This window comes from Euprymna scolopes, chromosome 30 (assembly GCF_053919585.1).
Source record: "Euprymna scolopes isolate OS-2025 chromosome 30, ASM5391958v1, whole genome shotgun sequence".
Taxonomy (NCBI): Eukaryota; Metazoa; Mollusca; class Cephalopoda; order Sepiida; family Sepiolidae; genus Euprymna; species Euprymna scolopes.
The window spans coordinates 81,555,470-81,572,958 of NC_136511.1; the positions used below are offsets into that span (position 1 = coordinate 81,555,470).

General features: G+C 31.0%; 1 protein-coding gene across 2 annotated transcripts in view; it reads right to left on the reverse strand.

Moving 5' to 3' along the window:
• Positions 1 to 382: 382 nt before the first annotated feature.
• Positions 383 to 17,489, reverse strand: part of LOC145254854 (protein crumbs-like) — a 402,139-nt gene continuing 385,032 nt past the window's right edge. The window contains exon 29 of one of the 2 annotated variants that reach the window (XM_080113704.1): positions 383 to 3,618. In XM_080113704.1, the coding sequence (XP_079969830.1) occupies positions 3,479 to 3,618 (140 nt within the window). In that variant the 3' untranslated portion in view covers positions 383 to 3,478. Of the gene's footprint in view, positions 3,620 to 17,489 lie in introns of both variants that reach the window. The other variant, XM_080113705.1, reaches the window with a different exon arrangement.

The window sequence follows — 17,489 nt, forward strand, 5'->3', positions numbered from 1 at the left end:
AAAGAAAAACAAAGAAAAAAGATATAAAACAAAGACAAAGAAAAATATATAAAACAAACACAAAAAAGATAAACAAAGACAAAGAAAAAGTAAGAAAGAAAAACAAAGAAAGAAAGAAAAACAAAGAAAAAGAAAAACAAAGAAAAAGAAAAACAAAGAAAAAGAAAAACAAAGAAAAAGAAAAACAAAGAAAAAGAAAAACAAAGAAAAAGAAAAACAAAGAAAAAAGATATAAAACAGACAAAGAAAAAGAAAGAAAGACAAGGAAATGAGACAAAGAAAGAAATAAAGAAAAAATAAAACAAAGAAAAAGAAATAAAATATAAAATAAAGAAAAAATAAAGAAAAAGAAAAAATAAAACAAAGAAAGAAAACAAAGAAATAAGGAGAATTTTTTATATTTCTGAACTCTTGTATTTTTTTTCTTGTTTTGTTTTTATTTTACAATAATAAAAAAATATTTAATGAAACAACGCTGTAGTCCTTCGTTATCAACCTCTTTGCAAACTCAGACCAATTGTTCCAGAGGATCTTTTTGAGGTGGGTTTAAAAAAAAAAAATCATCTTTTTCAAAAGACTGATAAGGCATTATCAAACCAGATGAGTTTTAGCTCAATGATTTACATGAAATTTTTTCCACTTTTTAATCAAATACGACAAAAAAAAAAAAAATTATGCAAAAAATATTTTTTAAATAAATTTTTTAAAATTATTTTTAATTTAAAAAATATTTTTAAACAAATTAAAAAAATTAAAAACAAAATAATAAATATTAATCATAAAACATTCAATAAAAATGGGGTGGAGGGACTTGAAAATAAATTATAAATCACAACACGATATATTTACTTGAAATGATAAGTTCGACTTAATACTGGCAACCAAAAACTCCTTCTCCTCCTCCTCATTCTATTTTTTCTTCCATTTCTCACTTTTTTTTTCTAAATTTAAATCATTTTCTTTGTTTTGCTTTTTTTGCAAAGTGTCTGACAAAAATATCCATATTTTAGCTGTACAAGAATTATCCATTATTTTTATTGAAATCCTTTGAGATGAACAATCTTGCATTTTCATTCTTGTTTGTGGACTGTTATCCTCATCTTCATAGTTGTTGTTTCACTACATTTCAGCCAACTCATCCTCTGGCCTTCTTCAAGTGATTAACTGCGACGAGATAGGAATGCCTAGTCTTGTAACTGTATCCCCAGTAATTACTGCCTTCCATAGTTGTTGTTGTCTCATCACGTTTTGACCAACTACTCCTCTGGCCTGCTTTGGGTAGGATTGGAACCGCTATCTTCAGACAATGCTCACCTGGAATCATGAAGATTCAACACCTCTAGCCCATAGCACAGTGATAGAGACGTTGAGCCTCTATGGATGGAACAACAACTATGAAGATAAGGATAAGAGTCTGCCAAATAAAATAAAATAAATAATAAAATAATGAATAAAGAATTACCCAATCTAAATATCACATATATACATTATAATTCTGGTATTACCTACATACACCTTGCATTAAATAGTTACTACTGTTATATTATAACTGGCATTAACTAAAATAAAACTTTAACTAAAAAATAACTTTTTGCCTTCGAACTCACTATCTAGAAGAAAAAAGGTGTTTGCTTCTGTGGGAATTTGAACCTTTAATCTAGATACAAGATTTTTTGGAATTTCTGTGGGAATCCAAAACCATAATCTAGAGACATTTTTTTTTTTCACGATCTAAATTCAAGCAATGTTTGCTTGATTCAAACTAAATCTAGATACAAGAAATGGAAGATAACCAGAGTTCATCCAAGCTGAACTTTGCATAAAATATATAAATCACAAAAAAGCCTTGTCATGTGCATTGTCGTATATGCCAAAATATACTTAGAGAATTTGGTTTGACCATTTTATAGCATATCAACCCTTTTTGAGGTTACTTAATGCCAAAATAAAAATTATTGTAAATGATTCATTGTGTATAAAAAGTTGAACACAAGTTGCTATTTTTACCCATAGCTAGGGGTTGTGGTTAATACCTTTCTCAACGGTATTTCAATATGAGCGAATGTAATAAGCCCGACTGGATTTAAGCCCTGCTTAACCCATTCCATAACCTGTAATGGTATTCGTTAGGCTAATAATGCACTTGGTTATATTTAGATGGATAAGGTATATATTTATATAATCAATATCCAGTTATTTTTATATCAAATCTGTAGAAACTTTGCAGATATGACAATTATACATTATTTTTTTAGCACGCTTTTTTTCCTTCAAATTTTTGTCTTGAGTTTATTTAATTTAAGGGAGGGGAAACATTTTAAAGTACAGTAAAAGTCAGGCACAGTTTTATTTTAATGAGAATTGATATAAGAAAAATTAAGATTCTCAAGTAACTGTAATTGACACGTTTTGGTTTTGATTTTTTTTTTTTTAGATAGCTTTTAAAATTTAAGTTATATTACATCTGTGCATGAATCATTATTTTTTTCTTTTGTTAAAATGCGTTATTCATTCATTGTCAATAAGTATCGGCAAACATTTAAAAAATATAGTTACAATATGAGGACAACTAAAAAAAAATTTTAATTTAAAAATATGTTCAAATTTAAAAATTGGCACAAAAGTTATACATACAGTGACCTTCAGAGATAGGTCAAAGACGTAGTATATAATTTTTAGGTGCTTGTCCAGATTTCAATCTAATTAAAAAGCAAAAATACAAATAAATCTTTATGATGTATGTATCAGTTATGCAACAAAGATGTCATTCTAAAAATAATGTAAATTAATCAAATAAATTTTCATTTTAACTAAGAAAACCAAATTTTGAGCAAGCAAAAATTCAGTCTCATTTTGACATCTTAAAAAAAAGGGGGGGTAGATAACTCAATTCAAATTGAGATTAGCCTTATAATGCTAATGTATTGCATCACATTGACTGCTTAAAATCCCTTTAAAAATGATTTTCTTTATTTAAAAGAAACTACTTGATCAATTTACATGATTTTTGGTATATGACATTTTCATTCCATGATGAGTGTGTACGTCAGATTTTTCTGTATTTTTTTTTTATTTAGGTTGAACTGTAGACTTGCACCAATTTTTAAGTTCGAAATGGTTTTGTAATAGACAAGTAAAATGAACAAGTATATAAAAAAATGTATTTTGTATGAAGATGATGATTTCAATGAATGATAGAAAATAAAAAATTAAATACATGAAGCAGAGTCAAGAGATGAGAATTGTAAGGAAGCTTGGCACCATTGAACAACAATTCCTTCACGTTAGAGATGAGCAGCCATTGATTCCATCAACTGTATGACAATCCAATTGCTATTTTTTCCATCTTAGCTCCAAGTTCTTTAATGTCAACAATTTTTCTTTTTTTTAATTTTAAATTGAAAGTCCTGCTCTTTGGTCTGCTTTTTTATGGTTTCCATGTTTTGTTTATTTTTCTACTTTGTAAACTTAAGAGCTCTCATATTAAACGCTCAGTTGGTGGGATCTTCATAACATTGCCGAGTTCCACACGAGCTCCAGACATTTCTTGCTGACTGGGACTGTAGGTTCCACTTGTAGCTCTTTTTTTACGAGCAGAAAGTACAAAGAAAACAATTCCTACAAAAAAAAAAAAAAAAAAGAAAAAAACGAATTATTAAATCAAAATTTAAAAAAATCTAAATGAATAAATGTGAAAGTTTTTTTTCCCCCATGTCTTGGGTTTAATGTGGAGACACAATATTTCCATATTTTATATATATAAAATGTATCAATTGATAAGCACAAAATGTATCTACTCTAACCTAAAATAAGTATTTTCAGAAAAAAAAAATGAAAGCTAAAAAATATTATATTTGTACTATTAGCATAATGAGAAAAAAAATGCAAATATAGGCTAGTTTAAATCAAATATCAATATGTCAGAGTTTGCTGTTTAGGTCTGACTTTGAAAATCTAACAAGGTAACTTTATATGTTCATGCGTATTAATGATCATTAGTGATGTAAATACAGTTAGATTCATCTTTATTGAATATTGTAATACACACACATATCTAAATGTGAAAGTCTTTTGTTTCCATCTATCCTAACATCAAAACCAGTTAAGCATTTTTTTTTAATTATAATGATGCGACAACATTTTCAAATACTGTATATAGTAATCTCAAAATTCCCTCAAACAACTCTTGATATTGCTCATTTGCATATGTATTTAAGTTTTTAATAAATTAATATAGATTTCTAATTTGTTTTGCTAAATTTTCTTCTATAGTTTTATCAGTAATACTATTATAATTATTAAAAAATGGATAGCATTTTTAAAACTTTAGAATTTTCAAGGTAGATAATTTACATGGAAACTTCCGGCATGTAGGGAACAGATACTCCACTTTCATCTTATTCATACAGTTTATTGATCATAAATTTTACAATTTAAAGTCTGAACAATAAAATAAAAAATTAACAAACAAAAAAACTTAGGCCTGAAGCCCTATAAGAAATTTGGGGGAGAGGGATGGGTGCAGGATCTTTTTAAAAAGTCTTAAAAACTTTGGAGATTACTCTTGACTGACACCATTTACCACATTCACTCCATTCCTCAGCGTTTTTGTAAAAATTATGTATATGTGTGCATGTGTGTATACAAACAATTTTTTTTTAACATAAATGATAAAAGATGCAAAATGAGAAAAAATTCATACGATAAAAAAAAAATCTTTAAATTTGGTTTTGTAAAATGTCTGTGGTGAGGAGTGGGAAAAAAACTAAGAAAACCCCAAGAAAAGATTTAACCAAATAAAATGCCAAGAGGGGATGGGGGGTTAGTATGGTCCCTCCCGAGCTTAATCAAAGTATTAGATCGCTCACTGTTTTTCAGGAACCAAAAACAAGCAGGACAGTCTCTAGATGAGATTAGCCAAAAGGCCAAGGAACCATAAAAATATTTTTTGTGACTCGACATTTTTAAATGAATTTAAAAAAAAAAAAAGTGAACAAAGATATTAATTAAAAATCAGAATATCTTTATTCATTAGTGTGATGTGGTATCATAAAACCGTCTTCTTGCTATAAAGCGAATATATAGAGCATAATTTTTTTTTATTATGAATAAACATATGAAATAAAAATGTCTTTTACTTAAAATAAAAACCAATAAAATTGAATTTTCTGTTTAAATTGTAAGATTATCTTTAAGTTTGTCTTTCATATCTTAATAAATCTCATTATAAACATTATTCCCGCCACCAATTAAACAAATGCTGCCCTTTTTTCTCTTATTTTTGTTCAATTTATACAACTAAAATAGGGAAAGGAGTATTTGTTTTGAGATTATTCTATCGACAATAGTTTGAAAATACTCCTTTTATTTTGGGTTAATGCCTATTTCAGTCACGTAAATTGTTTAGGGTGAAATACAAGCAAGTTTATATTACTCATAAACAAATTTTATTATTTTTAACTCAAACCATGTTTCAGTGAAAAAAAAAAAACTTAATGATTTTCTTTTTTTTATGCCCAGCTTCATTATCCACGTGAACATCAAAATAAAAATTAAGTTTGAAAGATCTAAATAAGCCAAGAAAGAATAACTCATTTATACATTTATTTAAGTAGAAACTGATGAAAGGAAGTTTTCGTTCTTCCTAAGCTAGCATATTTTTCTTTGTTTATAAAAATAGAAATATTTTTTCACCTAATTTTTATTGCAGCATTACTCGTGAACACAGAACCTAGCCATTATTTCTAATGATATATAAATGAATCAATATGGAAGTTTTTTTTTCACCTATTCTAACTATATTCACATTATAACAATTCGTGATTAATTCTGTGTAGTACATTTTCATTAGTCATGATACATTTCTCTCAGGTATTATCTCCTCTTTGAAGAGAGTAGTATAGTATATGTTGGTCCGACACAATATCTAGAATTAACATTTTTTTCAAGAAGGCAGGTGGGAGGAGGGGGGCTACTGTTTATTCAGTTGTCATATGCTCCTCAATATTAACTACTTGGCAGGGCAGCAGGAGGGGAGGAGATTTGGATTAGTCACAATATCGTCCATTCCACCAAGCACAACTATGCAACCAGAAAGAACACATTTGATAGAATAATATAAGAAAAGTGAATATATGCGTGTCCGGTTTGCATCATGTATAAAAATTTAATATCACAAGCAATGAAATAAGACTTTATTTCAATAATATTTGATAATAAATTACATTACCAAATATATATGGAATGGTGTGCCATTACCGAACGTAGACGGAATGGTGTGCCATTACCGAACGTAGACGGAATGGTGTGCCATTACCGAACGTAGACGGAAGGGTGTGCCATTACCGAACGTAGACGGAAGGGTGTGCCATTACCAAACGTAGACGGAAGGGTGTGCCATTACCAAACGTAGACGGAAGGGTGTGCCATTACCAAACGTAGACGGAAGGGTGTGCCATTACCGAACGTAGACGGAAGGGTGTGCCATTACCGAACGTAGACGGAAGGGTGTGCCATTACCGAACCTAGACGGAAAGGTGTGCCATTACCGAACATAGACGGAAGGGTGTGCCATTACCGAACATAGACGGAAGGGTGTGCCATTACCGAACATAGACAGAAGGGTGTGCCATTACCGAACATAGACGGAAGGGTGTGCCATTATCGAACATAGATGGAAGGGTGTGCCGATTCCAAACACAGACAGAAGGATGTGCCATTAATGAACGCTCATCAAAGGGTGTGCCATTAATGAACGCTCATCAAAGAGTGTGCCATTAACGAACGCTCATCAAAGAGTGTGCCATTAACGAACGCTCATCAAAGGGTGTGCCATTAACGAACGCTCATCAAAGGGTGTGCCATTAACGAACGCTCATCAAAGGGTGTGCCATTAACGAACGCTTATCAAAGGGTGTGCCATTAACGAACGCTTATCAAAGGGTGTGCCATTAACGAACGCTTATCAAAGGGTGTGCCATTAACGAACGCTTATCAAAGGGTGTGTCATTAATGAATGTTTATGGAAGGGTGTGCCATTAACGAATGTTTAAAGAATGGTGGCATTACTGAATATATATTGAATACAAAAGCAATTTTAAAAAATTGAAAGCAACTTTAAAAAAAAAAAATTAATATTGGATCAATAATTCTTTAGCTCAATTAATCTTGAGGGGTTCATTATCATTTTATAATAGAACTAGTTATACTTACCTGGTGCATTGCAGAATTCGTTAATTATATTTTAGTTTTTTTTTTTTTTTTTTTTTTTTCACATTTGGTTTTGCTTTGTTTTATATTTAAACCATTGGCATTAAATAACCTATTTAATGCTGAATCAAATTGTGGGATAAAATCCCATAGATGAGATAATTATATTTTTATACGCATTGTTTTTTTTAAAGATATATTAAGTGAAATTTTATTGAAGAGTAATTCCTTTAATGAAATTTAAGATATTGCATGAATTAGCACTTTTGAACAAATCCTTCAAGTTATTTGAATTCTAATATTTTTTCTGGCTTCATCAGAGATCGTGACAGTCTATTAGTATATGCTTAATTGTATATCATTCTTAACATGAAACTGGAAACTCTTCACCATCCAATTTGGTTTAGGATTTAAGTCAGAAAATAATGGGAAAAAAAGGTTAAAATTTAAGAGTAATGACTAGTGAAGGGATGATTCTAAACTTTTGGAGATTCTGATGAAATTATAGATTCTATTCTAAATTACTGATTGCGATTTTTTTATATTTCTATAGCTATCACTGTCTCTCTCTCTCTCATATATATATATATATATATATATATATATATACGAGCAAAAAGTTAATAAAACATGTTAAAAAACACTTTGAAATGAGTTAAAAACATATTTAATCTGAAAAGGAAACATTAGATAAGTGGATAGTCCTTAATCCGCGGAGTCTCGAAGAAATACTTTCCTTCTCATCAGAGGGTAGGAATTAGCAAAATGCGAGATCGGATTTTGCATGCGAAAAGCATATCTTATTTTTCTTTTATTAATATTATTGGAATTTTTTCCTTTTTTCCTTGTACACATTTTTGTGAATCATTCCATGGATTTCTGCCTTTGGATTATTATGGACCATCTTCTTCTAATTACGGGATTTCCTTGGATTTTACTTGTGCAAATGGAAATTCAATTAACTTTCTTGAAGTTATATATTTGGATTTTACCGTCACTGGATTATTTATCTTCCACCAGACTATCCATTCACGTGTAATCACCTTTTTCTTCACCATATTCCCTCTGTTTCACTTTTTTTGTTTTCAAGATCTTTGACTTACTTGTTGTTTCATCAAATACTTTTGCATGCAAAATCCGATCCCGCATTTTGCTAATTCCTACCCTCTGATGAGAAGGAAAGTATTTCTTCGAAACTCCGCGGATTAAGGACTATCCACTTATCTAGTGTTTCCTTTTCAGATTAAATATGTTTTTAACTCATTTCAAAGTGTTTTTTAACATGTTTTATTAACTGTTTGCTCGTATTATTAGCTCTATCTCCTATTTGGTTTTATCGAGCTTATACATCTGGCTGAGATAACTTTATAAATATTAATTCTTTAATATTTATAATCTACTTTAATTTTACCATCTTGGATCATTTTGGTAAATTTAATTGTAATTTTTATTTTATATATATATATATATATATATATATATGTATGTATAAAAGTAGGAATGTGTATGTGTGAGGACATTTCTCAACCTATATAATCAACAAATTTTTGATCTACACACTTGAAATTTGGTATATAGAGTATTCAGATATATGGAAAACGTTTTAATTGGTTTTCATCCAAAACAAAAAGAGATCCTAAGGAGTCAAAATTTTAAAATTTGGTACTTGGAGGTCATCGGATTTTTATCTGTCAACTGTTTCACGAATGTGCATGCGTGAATCATTCACATGACAGATTACTTATGTTAAGAATAAGTAGGTTTGAAAACACTTTTTAAAAGTTGTGTCAAGCTGGCCTAAGGTTTATCGTGTTCGACTCACTGTCTTTAGGTTTTGGTTTCGATCTCTGCTTAAATATTTTCTTTTTACTTACAAGAAATCAACTGTTTAGAAAAAAAAAAAAACAATACTGGCATGCACGTCTCAATTTCTGTATGAATTAAAATATAATATTTAAGCATTTCTACGACCAGACAACACTGGACGGCCAGCTAGTATATATATATATATATATATATAGTTTTTATATTTCTATAGTTAGCTGTAAATTTGTTTTTATTTTTGGATTATTCATGCGATATGAGCATACATTTCTGCAAACATAATACATTTGTCGGCAGATCTATAAACTTTAATTTTATTGGTAGTTTAAAATGAATTAATATTTATCATTTTAGTGCTAGTATCAGTAATGGAAACTTGAATTTTAAACAAAAGCAATTAAAAAGAATCATTTTTGGTGTTGGAAAATAGGCTAATTTTTTTTTTCTGGTCATGGTTTTCCAGTTCAAATTACAATTTAATCATCGCAACAGTAGTAAAACTCCCTTACATTCTGAGCTTTTCAGATCATTATTAAAAAAAATATCTCCATTACAATAACATTTGCCAGAATAATCTTTTATATATTAATAAGATAGCATGTTATTTTGTGTGTCACACTTACATCTTTTACCTTCCAAGTGACTGTTTTATTGCTACGACCTTCTATTTCTTGTAATAAATAATTTTACCAAGAATATTCCATAAGTTTTGGTTTTGATTATAACTGATGGCACTCAAGTCATCTATTTTTTTTTTCTCCATAATTTTACCAAAAATTCTTCATAAGTTTTTGTTTCGGTTATAGCTGAAGGAAATCAAGTTTTATATATATATATATTTCTTCACAAGTTTTGGTTTCTATTTTAATTCAAGCTGATGCAACCAAGTCATATGGATATATTCTTATATTTTTTTTTTAAATCACAACTTTATAATATATAAGACTCAATAGAAAATTGACTATGATAATATATACGAAATCTGCATAAATTAAAATATATTAAAACACATTTTACAACCAGGCTATGCCAGGCGTTCCTGATAGCTTAGATAAATACTTTTGCAGTTTTAACAAAAGAGCTACAAAAATATCAGGCCACTTTCATTTATACTGAATATTCACAGAATGCTAACATCAACATATTACATGTGAAAGAGAATGCTGTGGAGTTTCCACAGGTCCCGCTAGTTAATAAATAATTGCTTGTAAGTAAATCTGACAAAAAAAAAAAAGTCATAGGGTTTTAGAGCAAAACAATTTTTTTAATGGATTTTAGGTGTTGAAGAAATTTAGTTTTTCAAAGCAGTTACATCAAACTAGAGTTGGTTGGGTTATAAAAGCCATACTGTAACAATATGAGACAGGATGGAAGGTGGGGGAGATGGTAAATAATGAAAGATTGGTAATAACATAAAAGGCAAAGGAATACAAGCGTCAGGATAGATAGAAACTTTAACAAATCAGTATATTCACAGTAGCAAACCATTTCTGTCATTAAGCCTAGTCAGTAATAAATGGGTGGCAATTAATGCTATCTTCTCTGACTGGAATATACATGACGTTGGGAACTATGTGAATTTTGATATTCACTCAAAACTTCCTTGTTTGATGGAAACTAGATGCCTGCACCAGGTGAATACTACACTACATATTAGCATATGTATATATAATAACAAAAAGGGTAAGTGAAGAACTTGAGAGCAACTTTTTATTTGAAGAAACTGCCATTAGATAACGTAAAATAAATTTCGATATTGGATTAATAAACATTTATCTTGATAAATCTTGTCAATATTCATCTTATTTCATATTAGCCAAGGATTAATTTATTTTATTTTTAATAATGGCACGAAAAAATGGAAGAAAAAAAAAGAAAAAGAAAAAAGCTAAACATGTAGATAAGCTAATAAGGGAGATAATTCATTCTTACCTTTAAGGTAAAATAGAATTATCTCCCTTACATTTTCTCTTTTTTTTTTTTTTTTTTAGGTCATTATGTCAACTTGTCACTATGTTTATTGCTTCAATAAATTTAATGTTAATTGAGTACTTTCTTTGGCTCTTAGGCAGTATTTCCCTTATATCTAAAACAAAATTAAAAGAAAAATCTGTATGATATACGTACCAGTGATGAAATATTTAAAAATTACGTAAATTGATCAAGTAATTTTACAAAAGAAAATCAAATTTTAAGAGTACCGGAGGCGTGACTTTTTCGTTCACCATTTAAATAATAAAAAAAAGGGGGGATAACTCAATATTAATTTAAAACTTGCACGATTTATGCTGTAATGCCTATAAATTCTCAACCGCTTAAAGATTTTCTTTATAAAAAAAAGAAAAAAAACTACTATACCAATTTATATGATTTTTGGAATATAATATTTTCATTTCGTCATGGGTACATACATCATACAGATATTTCTTTTTTTGTTTTGTTTTTTATGGACAAAATATTTTCCTTTTTTATCGTAGTCATTTTCATGTAGAAGATTGAAATACCCTTTAAAACTTCAAGGATGGTCTAAAACTCAGACAAAAACACTCTCCCAAAGGCACAAATCTTTCTCATCTGTTCACGTCTGCCTTTTTATACCTTCTGTCTACTATCATAGCTTAGCTTTTAAAATAAGTCAGTGTTCATGCATGCAAATTGCTTGCACCAACAAAAGCCTGCAACTAAAAACATGCACTTCCCTCTTTTGAATGGTTGCTGGGCAACCAAGGCATTTCTGAAATATTTCAAATTTCAGAAGTGTTTATCCATCGTAACAAGGACTAAACTATTACTTTAACGAACACAGCATGCTTCCCATGTAATTCACTGTAACACTAATAAAGGCGATTCTACAAGTACATATAGCACTAGTCAATGTGATTAGCAAGTGCCTTAAAATTCTACTAGAGCAACATTAATACGCAAATATAATCAACATAATAAAAAATTATAGAAACTAGAATTATGGGTCATATGGACCAAAAATCTTATATAAACGGAGATTTTGTCCAATCTGTCAGTCACAATTTTCCTGTAGTTGGTTGGTTGTTTTTGTTTTATGGCATATCAACCCTTTTCGGGTTATTTTTTTTTTGGAAGAAAAATTTTTTAATAGAATGTATTTTTTCAAGTCGGTTTCTATTTAACCCATAGTTGGGACCCTAACAGGTACTACCACTCTGGGTCAGAGTGGACTTGGGAGCAATGGCAATTAAAGGGTGGCTCCACACTACCCAAAGCCTGCAAGCTGGGGCCTCACCATCGGATATAGTTTAAGGTCATATCCAGGACCACCCCCACCCCCGTAAAACATTCACAGCAAAAACTTGTTGGTCATGCAATAATGCAAAAAGAAACTTTCCTTTGTTCCTCTCTATGAACTTCTATGAACAAACTTTCTTTTCAATAACTCCCCATCTGCATAACCCACTACCATGAGTCTGCTTTACTGCTGACTACAACATGATAATGTTCAGTCTAAACAAGTACTTCTCAATCGTCTCAGGTAATTAAACACTTCATCTTTACCCATCGTTTCCAATCCTCTCATAATATTATTGATCATCTATCTATTTCATTAATCCTTATCCTCAAGTGACCTTGGTAAGTGGTGAGCCATTAGTATAAACAGAACCTTTTATTTGGGAAAAATTAGGAAAGGATGTTGTGGGGGCAACATTTTATTGGATGTGAAAGAAAACGCGGGAGAAGGGGGGAGGGTAGATTTATTTTTAAAAAGTGTTGTGGAATATTAAAACATACCACCTGTAAGACGCAGCCAGAGCAAATGGTAAAAAGAAAATGGAAAAAGAAAAAAATAATTAAATTATAAAATGGTGGAAAATTCATAGAAAAAGCAATCTTCATTCATATTAGAAAATCTGATTGTCACAACATTTCAGTCGATGTAATCTTCAATTTTCTTCAGGCGTATCTTGTCAAACTTGGGAATCTTTCTATCGAACTTCTGCACAGAATTTGGAACCAAACCCTTCACAGACTTGTAGCATAGTGGATAAAGCACTTGGTAAAATTCAGTTGTAAGTTGTGCTCTTCTGGGGGTTAAAGGTTCATTCCGCAATGTGGGCAACATTCAAAATATGATTGCAAATAACTTTGGACTTTTATCCAATCATGGTTGACAGAATAACAGCATGCTACCCCCAGGGATTTAAAAAAAAAAAAAAAAAAAAAAAAAAAGAGTCCCATTCGAAATTTTGTGCCGATTTCAAAGTTCAACAGAAAGATTCCCAGAGTTCAACACGATACACCTGAAGAAGGTCGGAGGTTACATCAATCAAAACATTGTGAAAATCATACTCAAGATAAAAAAAAAATCCAAATACGAATAACCAAAACTCATCTTAAAAATTCAGAAACATAAGTTTTAAGAATTATTATAGATATTGGTAAATTACTAATGCAATCTCGTGGAAGTTTCATAGTACTTCATACATCAATGTGTGTAATTTACTGGTAATAATATTCCTGTAGAAATAATAAAGTTTTGTCATGGTCAAAACAAAAAAAAATAATTAATTTCGTAAAAATAATTGTCATTGGCAGCTACATATTTAAATGATTAATACAAGTATATCTCTTTATTTATTAATTTTTTTTAATTGTTTTTGGAATCTTTCGAGATAAGGTTTCATAATTTGTGCATTCATTTTTATCGCAAACTTATTCTCATCTTAGCAGTTGTTGCTGTTTCACCACGTTTCAGCCAACTCATCCTCTTGCCTTCTTCAGGTGATTATCTGTGACTGAATAGGAATGTTGAGTCTTAACTTATCCCCAGTAATTACTACTACCTTCCATAGTTGTTGTTGTCACCACGTTTTGGTCAACTAATCCTCTGGCTTGCTTGGGTAGGATTGAAACTGCTATCTTGAGACAATACTCACTTGGAACCATAGAGACTCAATACCTCTATCCACTGCGCCACAGGTCCTGAAGGGCAATGAACGTTGGATTTTATGGTCTTATAAATCTAATTTTGTATTCTTATCTGCTCTTCTATTGTCAGGTCGAATGATATTTTTTTTTTTTTTCTATTTTTGGAATCCTTTGAGATGACGTTTCATAATTTGTGCATTCATTCTTTTTGTGGACTGTTTTCCTCATTTATTTATTTTTAAATTGTAGCAATTTAATTCTTTTAAAATCAATATTCTTACCAGAAAAATGATTATCGGCTAAATATTTTTCAAATCAATAATAGATTTCACTTTTTGTATGCAACACTCACAGTACACAGCAACTAACAGCTCCAAAATTGGATCCAATACCATGACCATCAGAAGGTACCATTTCAGTTTTGGATCATACCCTTCTACTACATCTCTGAAGGTTGCAGCAGTAATAGTGTAAACTATTTTTCTGTTCAACACTCATCGTTTCTTTTTAACCAATTTTGTTTGTCTTTTTTATGACCAGTCAACAATGCCAAAACTGTATTGTATCACATGTATGGCTAGTTGATTAATTGTAGTTATTTTGCTTACAAGTAGCACTGTTGCAGCCAGATGGCTGCATATTGTGAAAAAAAAAAGCGAGTAAGTACAGTGTATTTACACAACCAATATTTACGAAACTAATGTTAACAATTATTTATTTTTTCGTCAGTTCTCCTGTAGGAGATGTCTCCTTGAACTACTGATACATGGGTAAAAGTATTATTTTATTTAATGACTGGTGGTCTAAACTGACCATCCTGGTCGAATCAGAGAAAGTCCAATTTTTTTTTTTTTTTTTTTTTTGTAATCAGACGAAGAAAATGGAAGTAATTAGTTTTAAAAAGAAAAAAAAAAATCTTGTATTTTTTGCAACCAATATTAGCGAAAATAAATCTGAGATACATGGGTAAAAGTATTATTTTATTTAATGACCGGTGGTCTAAACTGACCACCCTGGTCAAATCAGAGAAAGTCCCTTTTTTGTTTTTTAATCAGATGGAGAAAATGGAAGTAATTTTTTTTAAAAAGTAAACAAAAAAACTCATATTTTTCAACCAATATTAATCGAAACCTTTTTACTTACTTTTTTTTTTTTTTTGGTTGCAAATCAGAGAAAGTCCTTTTTTTTGTTAATCAGAGGGAGAAAATGGAAGTAATTTTTTTTTAAATAAAAAAAAAATCTTGTATTTTTCAACCAATATTAATCGTTGACTGCTGCTGTTACTCCCACCGATTTAATGCCTCTCAACACCACTTTGCCTAACGGCTTCTGATGCTACTCCCACCAATTTAACTCCTATCACTACTACTATTTTTGTCTCTGCTGCTACTCCCACCGATTTAACTCCTATCACCACTACTACTTTGCATTTCTTTGCATTTCCATATACCAAACATGGATATAAATACCACTAAAACGTCCGCTGAGTCATAAGCTTCATTTTGGTACCTAAATTGCCTGGGTGGGTTGCCTGTAGGCTGACTTAAATTGCGTCACACACACACACACCCACAGTCAGACAGTACAGACATTTATAACAGGATAAGCTCTGTTTTATAGATTTTCCTTACAGAGTATATATTCACTGCCAATTTTTTTCTCTCATATTGGCATGTTGAAATAAATCATTCTCTTCTATGCTAGGGTATTTGTATTTTTCCTGCTCTTCTGGGACCTTGATGTCAGTATCTTCATCAAGCTGTGTGTTTTCTGCTTGGACTTTCTTCCCAACTCTGTTGGAGTGCTTGGCACATTTGTCCAAACCAAATTTCATTCCAATATTTCTGGAGAAGCTATATACGACCTGCAAAAGTCAACTTAGTGTCTGAGTTAGCATACAGCTTGAGGTCATCCATGAAGAGCAGGTGGTTAACTCTTATTTGGGTCTTGTTGGCAGTCCTGGCTTAGTTTGTAGGTACTTTGGTTTTAGAGTAACTTGCTTAACAGACTTTATCACCAAGCAGAAGAATAAAGGACATAGGCTATCCCCTTGGAAGATTCATCTTCTGATCTTGACATAAGAGATTTTAACAGTTCTGTTATTGTTGCTTAATGCTATGGCTCTTTGCTACATTTTTGTATATACACTCATGGTCTCTTTGAATACTGGATTGATATTATATAAAGCAAGACATCACAGTACCCATGTGTGGAAGACACTATCATATGCATTTTGATAATCGATCCAAGCCATGTTCCTTAGGTTCCTCTGCTGCTTCCTACAGTCCTCAAAAAATGACCTTTTAAATGAACAACTGATCCTGAGTGCCTAAACACTCCCTTCTGTATCCTGGTGAAGCTGGTCCCCCTTTCTCCTCCCCTTTCTCTCCACATTAAAAAACAGTCTTGTGCCTAATTTGCTCAGTGGGGAAGGAAATTAATAACCAACCTGCTTCTTTTTTCAAAAGAAGAGAGGTGTTAATAGATGCTGTCTGCAACCAGGACAGTAAAAAGCTTGTAGTGAAACAGCTGATGGCGCTGTACTTTCAGGGCATTGCAATTCCAGTATGATACTTTATGTAGTTTTTTTTATTTCTATCTCCATACAAAAAAAAAAATGGTTCTGATTTTTTGCTCAACATATACTCAAGCAGGATAATATCCTGCATTCCATCATCTTTTTTTTCTGACACTGTCAGTAGATCAACATATCTGTCATTGTTCCTGCCTTCTGCAATTGCAAAATTATCCTTCCAGGGTATATATATTTATTTACGTGCATATATGTATTTTTTTTTTTAATATATTTATTTGCAGACTATTATCCTTATCTATAATATAAATCTCACGTGTCTTTTTAAATGTATGTTTGTATGTTTGCCTAAAACTTTTGACAAAAGGTGACAGATTTTCACGAGATTGGTATCATTTTGAAGCTCAACCCTTCAGACGACAAATATTGAAAAATTGGCTAAAAACATTAATTCTTTCACCCTCAACTGGGCACTTTTCTACAAGGAGGGGTCGCTTTTTTCGCCGATATTTTTTAAAGTCATCCTCTCTTTTCAATTGACTAGCCTTAATTTAAACCTTTGCCACTTCCAGTTTGGTGATGGACACAACAGCAAAGACGTCACTTTTTTTTTCACATGCTTTTCCTTCTTCGCAGTACAGGTTCGAGCTTACCTGCCTACTACCACCTTTTTTTTTTTTGCTCAACACACACCTCCAAACACCCGAGAAATGCCAAGAACCCACGCTAGTCTTTTATTGTTGTTGTTTAACGTTTCGGCCAACTCTTCCTCTGACCTTCATTAGGTTGTTAACTGTGACAAGATAGGAATGTTAAATCTTCATCGCGGTTAACAACCTGATGAAGGCCAGAGGAATAGTTGGTTGAAACATCGTTAAGCAACTATAAAAGATAAGGATAACAGTCCACAAATAAAAATATACAAATTACTCATCTCAAAAGAATTCCAATAATTAAATAATATATGTATTTATATAAAACTGTTTTAGCTGATTGCGGGGAGATGTACATAACTAGATTTTGG